This window comes from Phascolarctos cinereus, unplaced genomic scaffold (assembly GCF_003287225.1).
Source record: "Phascolarctos cinereus isolate Bilbo 61053 unplaced genomic scaffold, phaCin_HiC Scaffold_2;HRSCAF=192, whole genome shotgun sequence".
Classification (NCBI taxonomy): Eukaryota; Metazoa; Chordata; class Mammalia; order Diprotodontia; family Phascolarctidae; genus Phascolarctos; species Phascolarctos cinereus.
The window spans coordinates 176989554-177009640 of NW_027555625.1; the positions used below are offsets into that span (position 1 = coordinate 176989554).

Sequence of the window (20087 nt, forward strand, 5' to 3'; positions counted from 1 at the left end):
TCTTCATGCTTCTCCTACATAATACTTGATTGATGTCTGCCTTGGTTTTCTCATTCTTTTTTTTTTTTTAATTTTTTTTTCCATATACTTTTGAGTTGAAAATTTTTCTCCCTTTTTCTCCCCCCCACCCTCCCCAAGATGGCGCACAATCTGACATAGGCTTTACATTTACATACCCATTAAACATATTTTCACATTAGTGAAGTTGTAAGTAAAAATTAAAACCAATAGGAGGAACCATCAGAAAGATGAAACAAAACTCAACTGAAGGTAAAAATAAGTGAGAGCAATTCGACTTCCATAGTTCTTTCTTTGGATGTGGACAGCCTTTTCCATCCTGAGGCCTCTGGAGATGTCTTAGATCCTCATAATGCTGAGAAGGGTTCAGTTTAACATTCTTAGTCATTGCATAACATGGCTGCTATTGTGTACAAAGTCCTCTTGGTTCTGCTCACTTCACTCAGCATCAGACCATATAAGTCTTTCCAGGTTTTTCTGAAGTCAGCCTGTTCATCATTTCTTATAGCACAATAGTACTCCATTACATTCATATACCACAACTTGCTCAGCCACTCCCCAATTGATGGGCATTCGCTCAATTTCCAATTCTTTGCCACCACAAAAAGAGCTGCTATGTATATTTTTGTACATGTGGGTCCTTTTCCCATTTTTATGACCTCTTTGGGATATAGCCCTAGAAGTGCCACTGCTGGATCAAAGGGTATGGCATAGTTCCAAATTGTTCTCCAAAATGGTTGGATCATTTCACAACTCCACCAACAATGTATTAGCGTTCCAATTTTCCCACATCCTCTCCAACATTTATCATTTTCCTGTTTTGTCATGTTGGCCAATCTGATAGGTGTGATGTGGTACCTCAGAGTTGTTTTGATTTGCATTTCTCTAATCAATAACGATTTAGAGCATTTTTTCATATGACTATAGATGGCTTTAATTTCTTCATCTGAGAACTGTCTGTTCATATCCTTTGACCATTTATCAATTGGGGAATGGCTTGTGTTCTTATAAATTTATCTTAATTCTCTATATATTTTAGAAATGAGGCCTTTATCAGAAAGACTGGTTGTAAAAATTATTTCCCAATTTTCTACCTTCCTTCTAATCTTAGTTGCATTGGCTTTATGCAATGGTTTTCTCATTCTTAAAATGAAGATAGCACCTATCTCCCAAAGTTGTTGTGAGGATAAAATGAAATAACTTTGTAAAGTGCTTTGCAAACTCTGAAGTGTAACATAATGCTAGCAATTATTATTAGTCAGTCAATAAATATGACTGTAAAGGGCTGTCATGGGAGGGGAAGGGCTCTATAGCAGAGTATGGACTGTTGTTTTCTATTGGCTTTGTCCTATAAAATATAACTAACAATGCTTCTGTTACCTACCTTATAAGGGCATTCTAAGGATTAGGGGAAAAGGAAAGTGCTTTATAATTGTAAACCTACATATAATGTCTTATAGAGCTATATATGTCAGCTCTTGCCCAAACCTAAGAGTTTAGCAAAGACTAAGTACAAAATAACAAGGACAAGTAACAAGAAGGAGAAAGAGTGCTAGAAGCAGAAACATGATTAAGAAAAATTATCTGAGAAAGGTCTTATTAGAAACTGGGGTTCCTGAGAGCTGATGAGCCCACATTGGATTTCCTTCTGGCATTTTCTCTTCTGGATGTCAATCTGGATGTCAGAAATATGTTCTGAGTCATAAAATAAATTCTTCCTCTCATTTGGTACAGGATTTGGCTGGGAACAAACCAGTGGCCTTGATTCCCAGACATTAGAAATTCAGCAACCACTGGATTATTTCCTTCCCTTCTAAAGACAGTGTTGCCTGGGCAACAGAAGAAAAATACTTTCAGAAGAGATATATCTCAGCATCCCAGCTGAGCTTATGGGTTGTCAGTTTCTTACTAAATAGAATGTTCTCCTAAACATGTGAAAAATTGCTCCTACACACACCAGAGGTGCCTCTAAAATCATTATTTTATGTTGAATGTGAGTTTTAAAAGATGCAAAATGCTTCCATGATTTGAAAAAATATATTATTCATCTTCTAGGGAGTTATTCCCAGTAGAAGAGAAAAGGTGACACAAAATCTTATCTTCATTTTCTTCCTGAAGCTTGAAGCAACAAGAATGATGATTTTTTTGGTACAGTCTTCACAGCATTTTTACACTAAGCCCTCATGCTTTGTTAGTATTATATAGTGTTCTTCATGCTGTAGTCACTCAAAAATGGTTATTGGTTCACTAGGAGAGCAGAAAGGATTAATTTCCACAATTATCCTCTCAAGATATTAAATGCAACTCAACTCTATTTCTTCTTTCCATCTTCAATCAGCACTTACTAAGTGCCTATTATGTTCCAAGCATTGTGTTAGGGGATACAAACACAAAAATAAGAGTCTGCAATAAGATTATTTTTTTTTTGAGGAAATAATATGTACACAGATAAGTAAAGACATAATATATACCAAGTAATTTCCAGAGGTTGGCAGAGAGCACTAGTAGCCTTATCAAATCCTACATATGAGTCAAATGCAGGATGGAGAGAGCATGGCTAATGTAGTCTAGGTCTGATGACCTACTCCCTGTAATTCCCAGGCTTTTTTTCTTCCTGGGCAGGGACTGTCGTCCTATCTGCACCTACTTTCAGGATGATATACCCAGAAGTATAGTTCCATGCTTCTATACTAGTCCAATCCTCTCAAAGTTTTAGGATTAACCCTGATATGAGAGGGATAAACTCCTGTCTCTCATCACTGAAGCTCCTGAGTCCACATCAGTGTACTTTCTATTTATACAAAATCGGTCACCATAACTTTCTGACATCATTAGCTCTTTTTTTTATCATTAACTCTTAAACATAAAACATATACTTAATAATAAGGCAATTAATCATTTCTATCAATAGATAGAAATAGAGCCATGAAAACTTTCCCTAGCCAACTTTTTAAACAGCAAGGGATTCTGTTTTATCAAATCAATTCTGAGTAAAGTCATGCCTCTTTTCACAGAAAAGCAGATGCAAAGCCTAATTTTTCCTCTTTTTCTTCCTCTAAAAACAGAAAGGTTAATGAAGGACAACAGAGGCAAACCTCCGGAGGGTTCCCCTTAGTCTATATATGGTGCTAGAGATCAATATTGCCATGCTTCTGCTAATCAGCTCTCACTAAAGCAATAATACCTTTACGATTTAGCACAGCTTCCAGTAAAATAGCCATAGATTCCCATTTTAGCTCTAGTCACCTCCTAATAGCACTTGTATTGTCTTGCATAAGTAATTCATCTCATCGCTTCCTATGACTTCTGTCCCTAACTCCTTCTCTATTTAGCGTTCTTTTTGATTTTTGGTCATCTTATACTTTGCTCTTCTTCTGCTTCTGGTTTCAAATGCCTCAAAAGAGTACCTACTCATAAGCAATGACCATCTGTAACTTATAATGTGAAATTTAAAAATTCTACCTTTCAGACAGGCATAAACTCTACAGTAATTATACAATTTTCTCATATTTATTTTATTTACAATTTATCAGTTATAACCTTCAAGACATTGAAAAGAATCCCATGTAAATAAGCTGAAGGACATGCCCTCTAAGTACATTTATCAGAGGATCAGGTCTGTCTTAGCTTCTCAGAATAATCTGTGTCTCTACACCATTTTGAGATAGTTTTGTTTTTTCCCTATCTGATTTTACCATAGTTCCTTACAAAAAGGCCCCTTTCCCTCTGCCCCTTTCACTAGCTAAAATGTCCACATATAAAAGGGGTAAAACAATTGCTTATGTGAAAAAACCTTGGGGATTCTAATGGATTGCCAACAAAGGTCAAGTAGTTACATGGAAATGAAAGAGGCTAATTTAATTCTTTGGTGCATTAAAAAAAATAATGTCTAAGGTTATGGAGGTAATTTCTCTATTCTTTGACCTGTACAGAACATATCTGGAGTATTGAGCTTAGTTTTGGAGACCTACACTCAAGTAAAGACATTGACAAAACTGGAACATGGCCACAGAAGGGTGATAAAGTCATAAAGGAGCTGGAGAAAATAATTTACAAAGATTTATTGACAAAAGTGGTGATGCTTCATTAGAGGAAAGATTTAAGGGGGACACAATAGCTGCCTTCAAGTATTTGAAAGACTTTCATATGGAAGAGGGACTCTGCCTAGTCTCGGAGAAGAGTATGGAATAATAGGTGTTTCAGAGGAATGTATTTAGACCTGATATGTTACACAAATTTAAAACTGATACATGGAAAACCTACATATAAGTGCTATCCCACTTGATTTTGATTTCAAGATAGCTGTGGGTTCTTGAAGCCTAGTCCAGAAGAATATAAACTTTGGCATATATTATAATGCTGGAAATTTTTGTATTCCCATAAATCTGATACAGTCCTCTGTATATTTTAGAAATGAGGCCTTTATCAGGGAAACTTGCTGTAAAAAATTGTTTCCCAGCTTTCTGCTTTCCTTCTAATCTTGGTTGCATTATTTTATTTTATTTGATTTTTTCAAGGCAATCAGTTAAGTGACTTGCCCAGGGTCACACAGTTAGTAAGTGCCAAGTGTTTGAGGCCAGTTTTGAACTCAGGACTTCCTGAGTCCAAGGTTGGTGCTCTATCCAAGTTGCACTGGTTTCGTTTGTGCAAAAAGTTTTTAATTTAATGTAATTAAAATTATCTGTTTTGCATTTCATAATGCCCTCTACCTCTTGTTTGGTCATAAATTCTTCCCTTTTCCATAGATCTGATAGGTAAACTATTCCTTGTTCTCCTGATCTGCTTATGGTATCATTCTTTATGTCTAAATCATGTACCTATTTTGACCTTATCTTGGTATAGGGTGTGAGATGTTGGTCTATACCTGGTTTATGCCATACTATTTTCTAGTATTCCCAGCAATTTTTTTTTTTGTCAAATAGTGAGTTCTTATCCCAGAAGCTAGAGTCTTTGAGTTTATCAAACAGTAGATTGTTGTTGTTTCCTTCAGTTCAATTTTTGTGCTTCCTTTTCCAACCTGTTGACATTTTTTTTTTTGCTTTTTAGTAAGGCAATTGGGGTTAAGTGACTTGCCTAGGGTCACACAGCTAGTAAGTGTCAGGTGTCTGAGGCCGGATTTGAACTCAGGTGCTCCTGACTCCAAGGCTGGAGCTTTATCCACTGTGCCACCTAGCTGCACCTTGTTGACTTTCTTCATAAGTCTCCTGCATACCTCTCATTTCTTTTCCCAATTTTTTTTCTACCCCTCTTACTTGATTTTTAAAATGCTTTTTTGAGCTCTTCCAAGAGGACTTTTTGGGCTTGAGACTAATTCATATTCCCCTTTGAGGCTTCACATGTAGGCATTTTGACATTGTTGTCCTCTTCTGAGCTAATGTTTTGATCTTCCTTGTCACCATAGTAGCTTTCTATGGTCAGGGCTCTTTTCTGTTTCTCACTAATTTTCAGCCTATTTGTGACTTTAGAAGTTGAACTCTGCTCCTGCAGCACAGGGGGCACTGTTCCAAGCTTCTTTTGCTGGGGGCCAGGGATATGGTTACTGACTTTCTGCTCCAGGGGCCTCAAGTGCTGGCAGATTACCCACTGTACTGGGAGTGGCCTGGCCTAGTTGCACCTGTTGAAATGGGGTTCCAGGGCTTGCAATTTGCTTTCCGCAATGGGGCTGGAGGTCTCATAGCTGGCCTGCTGAGGTGGGACCAAGGGGCTCCAGTTGCTGATCTTTGCTGTGGCTAAGAGCCTCTCACTGACTTGCACAGACACCATACCCGCTGGGTTGTGCTTCTCTTTTACCCAAGTGAGACCATCCTTTCCTGAAGTCCTTCTAAGTTATCTTGAGCTGGAAAATTGTGTCACTCATCTTTTTGTGGGTTCTGTCACCCCAGAATCCATTTAAAGGTTTGATTTAACCTTGTTTCTGAGGGAAACTGGGAAGAGCTCTCTGCCATCTTGGCTCTGACCGTACACATTTGTAAAGCATTTTATTTTCCTTGCTTTTTTTGTGGGTTGGAGAAATAGAGGTGGAAGGGAAAGAATTCTTAACTGAATATAAAGAGAAATTGAATTAAAAAAAAAACAGAACAGGTGGACAAGTTCCACCAACAATGCATTCATGTGTCTGTTTTCCTGCAGTCCCTCTAACATTTATAATCCTGCCCCCTCTTTTCAACTTGGTGGGTGTGAGTCAGAACTTTAATGTTACCTTAACTGGTATTTCTCTATATTAGTGCTTTGGAGTATTTTTTCATGTGTTGATAGCTTGAAATTATTGTTTTGAAATCTGCTTGTTCATAGTTCACATCCTTTGGCCACTGATTTATTAGGGAATGGCTCACAGTCTTATAAAGTTGAATCAATTCCTTATGTATCTTGGATAAGACCTTTGTCAGAGAAACTTGCTGCCAAGATCCTCTCTGCCCCCCCTCATTCTGTTTCCCTTCTAATTTTAACTGCATAAGCTGTTTATATGAAAACTTTTTGATTTTAATAATAATTGTCCATTTTACTTTTGGTGATCCTTGCTATTGCTTGTTTACTCAAGAACTCATATCAATAAATTTGAAAGGTAATTTCTTCCTTACTCCTCTGATTTGCTTATGATATCACACTTTATGTTGAAGCTATGTATCCATTTGGAGTTTACCTTGGTTATCATGTTAAATAGTAGTAATACCAAGTATCCTAGCTTTACCCTGATCTTATTTTTTCTAAGTCTTTCAAAATTGTTTGTCTTTACTATATTGTTGTTATTGTACACATTTTTTTCTCCTGGATCTATTTATTTCACTCTGCATCAGTTCATACAAGTCTTTCCAGGTTTCTCTGAAATCACCTCCATATTTTTTTTTTTTTTTTGCTTTTTCAGTGAGGCATTCAGGGTTAATTAAGTGACTTACCCGGAGTCATACAGCTAGTAAGTGTCAAGTGTCTGAGGCTGGATTTGAACTCAGGTCCTCCTGACTGCAAGGCTGGAGCTCTATCCACTGTGCCACCTAGCTGCCCCTTCCTTCATCATTTCTTAAGCACAATAGTATTCCCTATTTATATTAATATTTTATTTATATCTAAATATAAATATATAAACACACAAATATAAAAATATATAAATATAGATATTCATATAGCTTTATTTATATCCCATAACTTATTCAGCCATTCCCAATCCCCTCAGATTCCTATGTTTTATCCCCTCAAAAAGAACTATAAAAATTTTTTGGTACATCCTTAGAGTTTGCTTTGCTTAGGACTAATCTTAGTCTATCCTTTTAATTCTTCTCTCTACCATCTCTCAATTTCTTTCCTTCTTCACTGTGGGACGACATGAATTTTTTTGCCCAACTCTGTATATGTCTTTATATGCTTTTCTTCTTTCAGCAGTTCAGATGAGAGTGAGGTTTGTTAACTGCTTCTTCACTGTCTCCTTTTTGTTTGTATAGATATCTACTTGTACAATCTGATTATGTGAGATAATTTTCCATAAACTTTCTTTCCCTCCCTCCTGCCCCTGGTGTTTTCCTCTTTCTTTCTCTTTCCTATTAAGATCATTAAGACATCACAGAACCACTCCCGAGTCTTGTCTAATTAGACTCCTATGACCCCTGAAAATGATGGGGATCAGGGGTGACATTTCTCTATATTATCTTCTATATATTATCTCCTCATATTAGGATAGAATTTAAGTAGTTTACCCCCTTTTTAGTTCTTTATCATTGTTGATTTGTTTAGCTTTTTATGTTTCTCTTAATTCTTGTTTGAATTTCAAAATTTCTATATAGCTTTGGTTTTTTTTTTGTCAGAAATGCTTGGAAGTTCTCTAATTAAATGACCACTTTTCCCCTGTGAGATTATATATAGTTTTGCTAAAAAAAAAAAGTTACTCTTAGCTTATAGCAATTCCTTTGCCTTTTGGAATATATTTAAAACTTCCCATTCCTTTATAACAATTGCTGCTAAGTCATATATGATCCTGATTGTGGCTCCTTGGTACTCGAATTCTTTCTTTTTGGCTGGTTGCAGTAGTCCAGTATTCTTTGACTTGGAAGCCAAGAATTTTGGTTATATTATTAATGGGGAGTTTTAATTCTGAGTTTTCTTTAATGCAGTAACCAGTGGATTCTTCCTATGTCTACTTTCTCTGGTTCTAGAAAACTGGGCAGTTTTCTTTTAAGATTTTTTGAAATAAGATGCCTAGGACTTATTTATTATTACTTTTTTGGTCATGGTCTTTAAGTAGTCCAATGATTCTTAATTTTTTTCTCCTTTACCTGTTTTCTAGGTCAATTGTTTTTTTTTCCTATGACAGCTTCCATTTTTTTCCCCAGTCTTTTGACTTTAATACTTTTTGTTGTCTCATGGAGTCCTTGGCATCTACTGTTTATTTACATGCTGTTTTCTTCCATAAAGTATAAGCTCTTTGGGATTAGGGAATTGTCTTTCTTTGTATGCCCCATGTTTAGCCCAGTGCTTGGTACATAGTAAACACTTAAAAACTGTTTGTTGATTTGAAAGCAACTGGACATAATTCACACTAAGATGTGAATGACTTATAGCTCCTATTATGGGTTCATCCTCTTGGGTATATTTTAATTTTAAAGGAATTGATGGGGTAACCTCAATGCTGTGAAGTCCAATTTAAAGGTGACAGGATTGATCTTTTAAAAGGCATAGGGTTCTTGGAGGTTAAGAGTCCAGGACTAGAATTTAAGTTCTCTGAGGGCAGTAATTAGTATTTTTTTTTTGTCTTTTGTATTTCTAGGGCCAAGCACGGTGCTTTGCACATTGACAGCTAAAAATGTTTGTTGAATTGAATTTAACTTGGTGAAGAGTCCTGGGGACATAAATTTATTTATATCATAATCTCCTCTCTTTGTATCTGGGGTACTGTGGATTTTTTTGGGGTGGGGGGTTGTGGTTGGGTATAGGATTTTTTTTTTGGTTCAAAATGTAAACTTATTCCAAGATGTCAATAATGGAGGATTATGGACTATTATGAACAATATCATATCACAAAACAATGAGAAAAGAGGGGGAAGGAGTTTTACAGAAAACTTGGAGACCCAATTGAACCAGGTCATTTTTGGAACATTTAAGGATAAGACTGGGAGGTGGACAACAAAGAAATGAAAAATGGAAAAGATCTGTTGGGATTTCTATACTACATTTGGCTTCTAATTTGGCATACCCTGGTGTGCTACATGATGAAACAGAAATACAATTAAAGAAAACGGAAGAGAGTTACTGAAATAGGCTAATTATTCATGGAAGAAATCTACGGTTAAGGTGATTGAGGGTGTTAAGGCATCAAGATATCTGACAAAAAGATATTAAGTGGGTAGAAAGAAAATCAGAGTAACTGTTGCTACAGGTAGAAATAAAAGACAATCAAGATGATATTAATAACTACTAACCCATATGGCTACTTTCTCATCTATACAAAATCTTTATGAAAAGGGCATCCATTAGAGAAAATATGAGAAACAGGCAAGCTTTCACAAATTATATATTTTGCAATTTAGAGCTTTGAAACTGACTGAGAATCGAAGGTTTTTGAACTTTGTAGACTATTTTAAAATTAATTTATTTTGATTTATCAACAATCACTTCCGTATGCTTTTGAGTTTAAAATTTTTCTCCCCTTCCTCCCCACCCCCCTCCCCAAGATGGCACACAATCTGATATAGGCTACATATATACATTCTTATTAAACATTTTTTCAGATTAGTGATGTTGTAAATAAAAATTAGAACCAATAGGAGGAACCACCAGAAAGAGGAAACAAAACTCAACAGAAGAGAAAAAAAAATAGCAAATAGTATGCTTCGATCTGCATTCAAATTCCATAGTTCTTTCTTTGGATGTGGATAGCATTTTCCATCACAAGGCCTTTGGAGATGTCTTAGATCCTGGTATTGCTGGGAAGATTTATCAATATTACTCATCACACAACATGGCTGTTATTGTGTACAATGTTCTCTTGGTTCTGCTCACTTCACTCAGCATCAGACCATACAAGTCTTTCCAGGTTTTTGTGAAGTCAGCCTGTTCATCATTTCTTATAGCACAGTAATATTCCATTACATTCATATACCACAACTTGCTCAGCCATTCCCCAATTGATGGGCATCCTCTCAATTCTTTGCCACCACAAAAAGAGCTGCTATGAATATTTTTGTACATGTGGGTCTTTTACCTATTTGTATGATCTCTTTGGGATATAGCCCTGGGTATAGAATTTCTAAGCCTTCTAAATGTTATATCAACTGTTTTGCAAACATTATACAATAGAGTTACAGGTTTTGAACCTGTCAGGACTAGGTGTCTGTTGGTATGATGCAGTGGAACTCAAAATTGGGGAATGAGCTATGGTTTTTTGAGATGTGCTGAACCTCAGAAACACCAAGTGCTACTGGAAGGCCAGAATTATGAATTGATTCATTTCAGAGTACAATAGTCCCTAAGGATATGAGCAGACCATTGATCTGTTTCACTTAAAGTATCTTTTGAAATGTTGACACTCAGTTCTTAGCTCAGAGATCACAGGGCTTACTTAGAATGTGGGGCTACCGAGATCAGCATTTCTAGTGGGTCAAAGATAAGGAGTAATGAAAGGGAATTTGTTAGCCTCACCTATACTCTCATATCATGATTAGGCCTGATCATTTTATTTATTTATTCATTCATTCATTAATTTATTTATTTTTGATGAGGCCACTGGGGTTAAGTGACTTGCCCAGAGTCACACATCTAGTGAGTGTTATGTGTCTGAAGCCAGATTTAATTCAGGTCCTCCTGACTCCCGGGCCAATGCTCTTATCCACTGAGCCACCTAGTTGCCCCTCCGACCATTTCTTCAAGGTATGATAAAGTATAAAACAACACTACTCAACTTGCCAACAAAGAAGGCTCAATTTTCAGTGTTCTCCATATATTCCTTCTGGCCTTGGCAGGTTCCTGTGAGATAGATTTATGTCCGTGGGCATGATGCCCTCTGTTGTCTTGATGAAAGGTGGCTTCAGGATTCTGTTCCAGAGACTTGTCAGATATTACTCTTGGGAATTTTCACTCATGTCCATAATTTATAATTCACAAATCATTTTGAAACCAATACTTATATAAAAGAGGCTGAGTCACACAGTGGGAAAAATTCTAGGCTTGGAATCAGGAAGACATGGGTTGAAATCCCAACTTTGACCTTAGCAGGTGTATGACATTGAGCAAGTCACTTGATCTTTTTTTTTTTGTGCAAGGCAATCAGGGTTAAGTGACTTGCCCAGGGTCACACAGCTAGTAAGTGTCAAGTGTGTGAGGCCAGATTTGAACTCAGGTCCTCCTGAGTGGCCAGTGCTCTACCCTCTGCTCCAGCTAGCTGCTTTTAGTCACTTAATCTTTATATGCTTCAGCATTTCCTAGAATTTATAGTCAAAACCTTGGTTCTACAACTTATTAACCATGTGACCTTGGGCAAATCAATTCCCTTCTCTGAGCCTCAGTTTTTCATGTATAAAATGGGAATTGGATTAAATTACCTTTAGGTAAATTAAAAAAAAATACCTTAGAGGTAATTCCACCTCTACATCTATAATCCTAAGTCATGAATGGGTTGTCATTTTCTTCAATGAAGGGAATTCTTGCACTAGGGTTCTACCTCTCCCCTCCCCCATGAAAAGATCTATTTATTAAGCATTTATTAAGCACTTACTATGTGCCAGGTATTGTGCTAAGCTCTGGGGTTATAAAAAGAGGCAAAAAACAGTACCTGCCCTCAAGGAGACATCTTTTGTGTTTTGTGTAGTTATTTTTTAAATAATATTTCATTTTTCCCCCTGTTATATGTAAAGACAATTTTCAATATTCATTTAAAAATTTTTTGAGTTCCAAATTTTCTTTTTCTCTCTTTCCCTTACCTTCCCTCTCACTGAGACAGTAAGCAATTTGATACAGGTTATACATGTTCAACCACGCAAAACATATTGCCACATTAGTCATGTTGCGAAACAAGACACAGATTCAAAAGGAAAAAAAACAGAAAGTGAAAAATAGTATACTTCAATCTGGATGCAGACTCCATCAGTTCTTTCTCTGGAGGTGGATAGCATTTTTCATTATGAATCCTTTGGAATTGTCTCGGGTCACTGTATTGCTGAGAATAGCTAAGTCCTTCACAGTTGATCACTGTACAATATTGCACCAGTTCATATATGTCTTTCTAGGTTTTTCTGAAATAAGTCTGCTCATCATTTCTTATAGCACAATAATATTTCATTACAATTATATACTAAAACTTTTCAGCCATTTCCCAATTGAAGGGCATCACCTTAATTTCCAATTCTTTGCTACTGTATAGTTATTTTTCCATGACTTATTAAAATCTTCAACTTTATTTAGCAGCATGAAAAGTTTTTATGAATACTCATTACATTTAGAACTTGCTATTCAGGACAAAGACATCAGTGCATCAGTAACATACCAGCACACAATTTGGATGTTAACCCAATCTCATATATAAGACTCAGAGAATCACCAAGTTACACTTTGTCATCTGTTTACTTGAGGACAAGAACATGCAATAAAAAGCACAGTGAAGGTGCTCTGTATCATTCATCCATCCAATCCTTTTATTTTATGTTTTTGTTTTACATTTGAATGGCTACAAAAAATTGTAAGTTGTTTCTAATGGCCTTCCAAATGCTGAGTGACTTCTTTCTCCTTATGGCATTAGGTAGTTTTCACAGGGACAGATCTTGTGTTGAGTGATTGAATCTGAAGAAGAAGAAGAAGAAAAGTTAATTATTCAGGATGGTCACACAGTAAAATGACATTGTAAGCATATGTGCACAGGACAATGTCTTCATTTAACGAAGATGTTTCTAATTCTACAAAAAGAAAATCATGCTGTAGTGGCTGCAGAACTGGACAGTATCAGAATTGTGGGTCCTAGTCTTCACTCTGCACCTAAGTAGCTGCATGCACTGAGTACCCAATGTGTAGGAGATGCTCATTATTTGTTGAGTAGCTGATTATAGACTCTGGACCTCATTTTCCTCCTCTGTAAAGCATGGGATTGGATTAGATCTCCAAGGGGACTTCTAACAAGGTTGTTTTAACTTGGTTCCTTTCAGTTCTGGAATTTTTGTACTTCAAGTCACATCTAGCCTTAATGTTTTATGATTCCATGAAAATATTTAATGAGGACATTCTTGGTTTGGTACTAAGATGTCATTGCAGCTCAATAAGTGAACCCAGTTGTAGTTGGCAGGTGCAGCAAACACTTCCTTTGGCTTTCTTTTACAGGGGCATTTTGATTTCCTTTGACTGGGGTTGAAAGCCATTAGTATTAGGATTAGAGGTAGAGAATCTCAAAGTTGGAAGGGAATTTAGAGGTTACTGAGTTTAAAGCATAAATGAACAAGAATATCCTCTAGAATATATCAGACAAGTTGTCTTTTAGTCTTTACTTGAAGACCTACAATGAGTGGGAAGTTATCACCACATGAAGTACCTGATTCTACTTTTGGACAGCATGGTTAGTAAGTTTTTCTTTTTATTAAGCCTAAACTACCTCTTTGAACCTTCACACACTGTTCTCTGTTAGACAAGCAGAACAAGTTTAAGCAACCTTCTACATGATATATTAGAAGACAGCTATCACGTACCCTTTTCTTAGGCTAGTCATCCCCAGGTCTTTCATCTGATCTTTATATTGCAAAATCTCAAGACCCTTCACCATGCTGTTTGTCTTCCTCTGGATGATTTCCAGGTTACTTACTTATTCCTCTGCCTTTTCAAAAATAAGCTACTTAGAACTCACCATAATATTCCAGATATGGTCTGACACTGTTAGAGTTAGGTGGGGCAACTGCCTTCTTTGTTCTTTTTTTAAGTTTATTTATTTATTTTTGCTTTTTGGTGAGGCGGTTGGGGTTAAGTGACTGCCCAGGGTCACACAGCTAGTAAGTGTCAAGTGTCTAAGGCCGGATTTGAACTTAGCTCCTCCTGAATCCAAGGCCAGAGCTCTATCCACTGCACCACCTAGGCACCCCCTTTGTTCTTGACATTATGTCTATTTTAATGCAGCCTAATATTGCATTGCCTTTCTTGTCTGCTCTACCACACTGTTGATACGTACTGAGCTTGCAGTACACTAAAACCACCAGCTCTTTTTCAGAGAAACTATTTTCTACTGACATCTCCATATCTTATACTAATGAAATTGAATTTTTTAACCCAAGTATAAAACTTTGCCTGTATCCTGATTAGATTTCATTTTATAAGATGTAGACTAACTAGGTTTTCAAGATGTTTTTAAATATGACTGCTAATTAACATGTTAGCTCTCCTCAGCTCTGCGTCATTTACAAATTTGATAAATCTACCATCTATGCTTTTATCCAAGTCTGATAAAAAAAAAAAAGGTTAGAGAGCATAAGACCAAGCATAGATCCCTGGGTCTCTACAATGCAGACTTCCTTCTAAACTGACATTGAACTATTGATGACTATTCTTTGGATCCAGTTATTCAACTGGTTCCAAATCCACCTAACTGCACTATCATCTAGCCTACATCTTTATACTTCCCCACTTAAGACTCAGCAAATGCTTTGCAAAAATCTAGATAATCTTTATCTATAGTATCCCCTTGATCTAACAGTCTAGAAATGCTGCCAAAAAAGGAAAATAAGATTACTCTTGCATGACTTATTCTTGATGAAACCATGCTGAATTTGTGTAATCATGGCCTCATTCCCTAGATATTCACTAACCAACCCTTTGAAAACAAGGATAAGACTGGAACCTGTGATTTCATTGGCAAAAGCACCTCCAAGGTGTGGAAACTTCCTCTACCAATGCAGGTTTATATTTTCTCTTAACAGAGTTGTCTAGAGCACTAAGAAATTAAGTGATTTGCCCAGGGTCACAGTATGTGTCAGAGATGGGACTCCAATCCACGTATTGCTAGTTTCAAGGCCAGTGCTCTAACCACTACCCCTTTAATAAGCTATCCAATACTTTTTCCAGGAATTGAAATCAAGTTCATTAGTCTATGGTTTGTAGGTCCAGCAACTTTTCTTTTCTTTCTTTCTTTGAAAATAAGGATGCTTGCCCTTCTCCAGTACTTTGAAAACTCTCCATTGTCCATGACCTTTCAGAAATCATTCAGAAGTCATTTAGCTTTCACATCTGCCAATTCTTTTAATTCCCTAGGTATTGAAATCATAGGCATGGTCAATGTGTCCAGCCAGCTATTCTCTGCTTCCTTGTTGCAAAATCTATGACAGAATGGTCACTTCTTCCAAGATTCCTATCATAATATCATGTTCACCTAGGTCTGTTGACTTTTTACCAAACTCTCTTACTATCTTCCCAGAGGAAACAGAAAGTGTCATTTTTATTCTGAGCATCAGTCATATCTTTTTTTTTAATCTTCCTTTTTCTCCTAATTTAGCTAAAAAACTCATTTGTGTTATTCTTACTTTTCCTCCCTAATCTTAGTTTCTTTTGAGTGACATAAGGCCAGTATTTACCAGGGTTCTTCTCCATCTGTTTTTCTGTAAAAGGTGACAAAGCTGTTCTTGAGGCCTGATTAGCCCCTGCCTCTCTTGACAAATATTCCTGGTCATAAAAAGTTCTACCCATGTGGAATCAGGGCCCCTTTAACCTGGTAGATGTCTGCAAATAATATAAGAGACCAAAGCCTGCCCTGCTGCTTAGATATGTTTCCATATGGAGACAAAAGTGGACACATCTGTAGACACAAAGTGTCACTGTTATCTTGTTGCATATTTTGCTTTGTTAGGGTTAAGTAAACCTCCTTTTGCTAATTGTTCAATGACTGATATCAATTGGCTCATTTGTCCAACATCAAACCTGTAAAAACAGAGTCCAAATATGAGGCCTATCCCCTAACACTGAGCTTTAATTATCTTGATACTATTTTAAGGGGCCACATATTTGCTGTTCTTGTTTCTATATTCTATTCAAAAGTTGGTTTATTAGTTCCTTCTGCAGTTATACATCACTTTAGACAATACCCCCTTTTTTTGTTATAGGAATTACTTCCCTTTGTGTCATAAGAATTTTATTCTAGAGATATTTATATCACTTCTAGGCTTATTTTCCATGAAAGATTTTAGGACGTGGGATTCTACTTGTCCTGTCTCTGAACCTTTTGAAAACTGTGCTCCCCAAATTTAGTATGTATGTCAAACTATACCAGCTTTCCTCTGCTACTCTATCACAAAGACGGAATGATTCCTTCCAAGATTCCCATCATTTCCACCCAGCGGCCAGTTCCTTCACTTTTGTAAAAGTCAGATTCAGAAGAGAATTTCCTTTTTTGGGTTCTTCTGTCTTTTGAAGGATGAGATTATTATTAAATCTAGAAAGTCTGAGCTGTTCTGTTTATGGGAAAGACAGCAGGGTCTCCAGAGATGTTTGGATAACCAAGATCTCCTAATACTACTATATCATACCTCTGTGCCAGGTTTGTGATCTCTTTCTAAGGTGACCTGTAGTGTAATCCAGTAATGATATTAGTTCTATTCCTCACTTTATATTTACCCAAATTCTCTCCATGAGATTTTCCCCACTGCTTCCTGGATTTCCTCATATCAATTAATAAATCAACAAATATTTATTAAGTATTTACTGTGTGTCAGGCATTGTATTCCACACTAGAGATTCAAATACAAAGAATAAAACATTCCCTCCTTTCATGGAACTCACAAGATCATCCATTCCTATTTGCAAGGTGCTTATATTCCAATGGGTAAGACAAATACATATGTGAGTATGTAGAGTATATATAAAAATGTAAAGTCACATGAGTATATCTTCTTAATATATAAATCAATTCTCTCTCCATCCCCCTCCCACACCTCTTGGCCTATCCTGTTTCTTTTGAATAATGAGGGTCGTATTGCAGTCATGGGTTTTATCCCACAATGTTGCACTGATACCTATGAAGTCAAATATGGGGTCAAAATGACTCATTCTGTTCGGATTTCTATTTAACATTATTGCCTATTATGTAAGTGAGGAGTAAGTAATGAAATAGACTGCTGGCACTGACCATAGAGTGTGAAATGTTACTAAAGAAATTAATGACAAATTGCAATTAGGTGTAAAGAAGACCTGAGTTCAAATCTGGCCTTAGATGCTAGTTATAGGACCCAGGGCAAATCACTTAACTACTGTTTGCTTTAGGTTCTTCATCTGTGAATGAGAATAATACTGCCTACCTCTCAGGGTTGTTATGAGGATAAAATGAGAAGATATTTATAGTATTTAGCACAGCGCTTGGTATATAGTAGGCACTTAATAAGTGCTTGTTCCCTTCCTTTTCCTTCTCTCTCCTTCCTGTCCCTTATCTAATTTCCATGAGAGATAGAGCAAGCCAACTCTCTTTGACAGACATGAAAGAATCACCGTGGTGTGTGATGGAATAGGTTCTGCATACGTGCGCACATACACACACACACACACACACACACACATGAAAGGCTTATGAGGTTTAATAAAAGATAATTGCCCTTGATTTTGTTAACAGCATAATACATGCAAGACAAAAGTTAACATATTGGTAGACTGAGGTCTTAAAATTTAAGCTATACTTTTAGTGTTCTACCTCCCAACAACCTGTAGAGATCTGAGAAAAAACCCAGGCTACGAGATGTTGCAGCAAGGGAAAACAAAGGTCACCAACCTGTTTTAGTCTTCGCTAGTGTCCTTTTTAACATTTACACAGAACAGAGGAATATAATGGGGAAAGGAGGGCATATAGCAGTTTTCTTCATCATATTCCATTTGAGGAAGTAGAGTGCTAGGAATATTTGGCTATCCAGGAAGGCATGACAAGGACTAAGAATTAAAATGAGGTTCTAACTGTAAGTTCAATGATTGTTGAACTGAAAGATTCAAAGAACAGGATAGAGTAATTACAGTTCAGAGAAAAGTGAAACAGAAGAATACTAAGAGCAGATTTGATCCTTGGCCTTGCTCATGTAACATCCTAGTGCACCCTGGCTCTGATAGGAAGACAACTTCATAGTCATTGGCTGAGAGGGCTGACAGAGAAGAGACCTCAATCACTGGTCCCTCTTTTTATGAAGCACAAAGCAGTAGGTGATCCTGAAGATATCACCACAGTTGTAGAAGACTGAAAGAGTTGTAGCAAAGGCTATGGTTTCAAGACTTGAGGGAGCAATGTGACTGTATTTGGGGATCACTCTTGCTGTGTGAAAGTCTACTGAGTAAGGGGGCAGTATAGCATAGTTACCTAAGGATCTTTGTACCCCAGTGAACAAATGTAGCTACTCAAGTGAGAAGGCAAGTTCCATTGGACACAATAGAAATGGGAACAGCCATCAGCCTGGAAAGCAACTATTTTACTGAAGAGTCAGGCAATCCTCTAGTCTGAAGGGAACTCCCCCTCTCCAAATCCCTAACTAATAAGCAACCCCAACCAACCCCCCTCACTTACTTTGAGTGAGCTCTCTTGGGGAACTCTTTAGTGTGGGAAGCAGGGAAAATAACTGTTCATACTCAGACCTGCTGGGAAAATCTATCACTACCTCTTTAAAGGATAAAGCAATTGGGAACCTTTCACTTCTTTCTTTCTTCATATTTCATAGCCTCCTAGTTGCCTTTTTTGTCTATACCAGAGACTAGACCCTAAAGGAACTTCCACCCTGGAGCCCTGCTTTCCTGATTGGCGAGACTGCAAATCTTGGAACACTTTCAGATCAGTTCCTCCGCAGTTTTCTCAACAATTACAGGCCACCACCCAGAATGGAAGCTCCTTTAGTTCTTGGTCTCTTAACAAATGCTCATTGATTCATTCACTCATTTATTCTTATGCTCTGATCTCCCATATAATTAAACTTCAACAATCTTAGTACCTTTGCAAAGGTCGAACAGAGTAGCTAACTACAACAATACAATTAAGAGAAAGAAGAGATATTGAAGGATAATGGAAAAAAACCTAAAGAAAAAGTTGGAGATTCTTTCTCTGTGGTAGAGTCATACCTAACACCTGCCCTCTCTGCATGAGAATGGTGCATCACACCATGGTCTTCTAGCAAGCAATCTCATGACACAATATATAAAAGCACTAAAGAAACACAAGTGTGAGAAAAAAGGGTCATTTGACAGCTCAAGGATGGCTGTAAGCCAAAGTATCTGTGTCTAGGGATCCACTATAGCCCCAAATTCCTGACTATAAACACACACTTGATAAATGATTTTTATCCAAGTTTACTTGGCATCTGAAGATAACCATATCCAGAAATTCCACTGTCAGATTATATGAATAATTCTTAAACGCCCAATAAAATACAAATGTAAGGACAGATGTTAGAATAATGTCAATCTTATCTGGCTGAAAAAGAGAGTAGCAGTAAACTGAGTTATATAGGAGCAATACCTATGACAACTTAAAAAAATCATTTTGACAGATCTTGGAACACAATGAGGTAGGAGTTTAGTGCCCATGTTTCTGTGTGGTCTTCTAATTTAGACATACTCCTCAGAGCCCACTGGCACTTAGCCTTTTTATAGTATAGTGCACAAGTCATTTTATTTGTCTGTTTTCCATTTGTAAAATGGGCCTAGAAGTATTTGCATAAAGTGTTCAGGAATAGTATGATGAAAGGTTTTGGAATGTAAGACACTATTGTTATTTTGGTTTCACGCTCACCAAAAGAATCACAATGCTGACAGCATAAAGAATTTAGAGATCATTTAATCCAGGCTTACACTCAGTGTAAGAATCTTGTCTTTGACATGGTCATCCAGCCTGTATGAACACTTCAAGTGACAGTTAATAACCATTTGTTAAACACTTACAATGTACCACGGCGCTACAAAATACCACAAAAGGTGCATTGGGGATACAAAGAAAGGAAAGAACATAGACCCTGTTCTAGACAAGCTTAGATTCTAATGGAGAAAATGTGCAAAAATATTTGTATATACATATAATATATTGTGTAAATGTACGATAATCTTAGCAAACTCACTATTGCACATGAAAAATGTTTCATTATTAAATGGCTGTAACTATTAAAACATTTTCT

At 36.8% G+C, this 20087-nt stretch overlaps 1 protein-coding gene across 3 annotated transcripts in view; it reads right to left on the reverse strand.

Annotated features, from left to right (window-relative positions):
* Positions 1 to 12606: 12606 nt before the first annotated feature.
* MCPH1 (microcephalin 1) overlaps positions 12607 to 20087 on the reverse strand; it is a 334179-nt gene continuing 326698 nt past the window's right edge. For all 3 annotated transcript variants that reach the window (XM_020985229.2, XM_020985208.2, XM_078149738.1), the window contains one exon: positions 12607 to 12774. In XM_020985229.2, the coding sequence (XP_020840888.1) occupies positions 12722 to 12774 (53 nt within the window). In that variant the 3' untranslated portion in view covers positions 12607 to 12721. The remainder of the gene's footprint in view (positions 12775 to 20087) is intronic.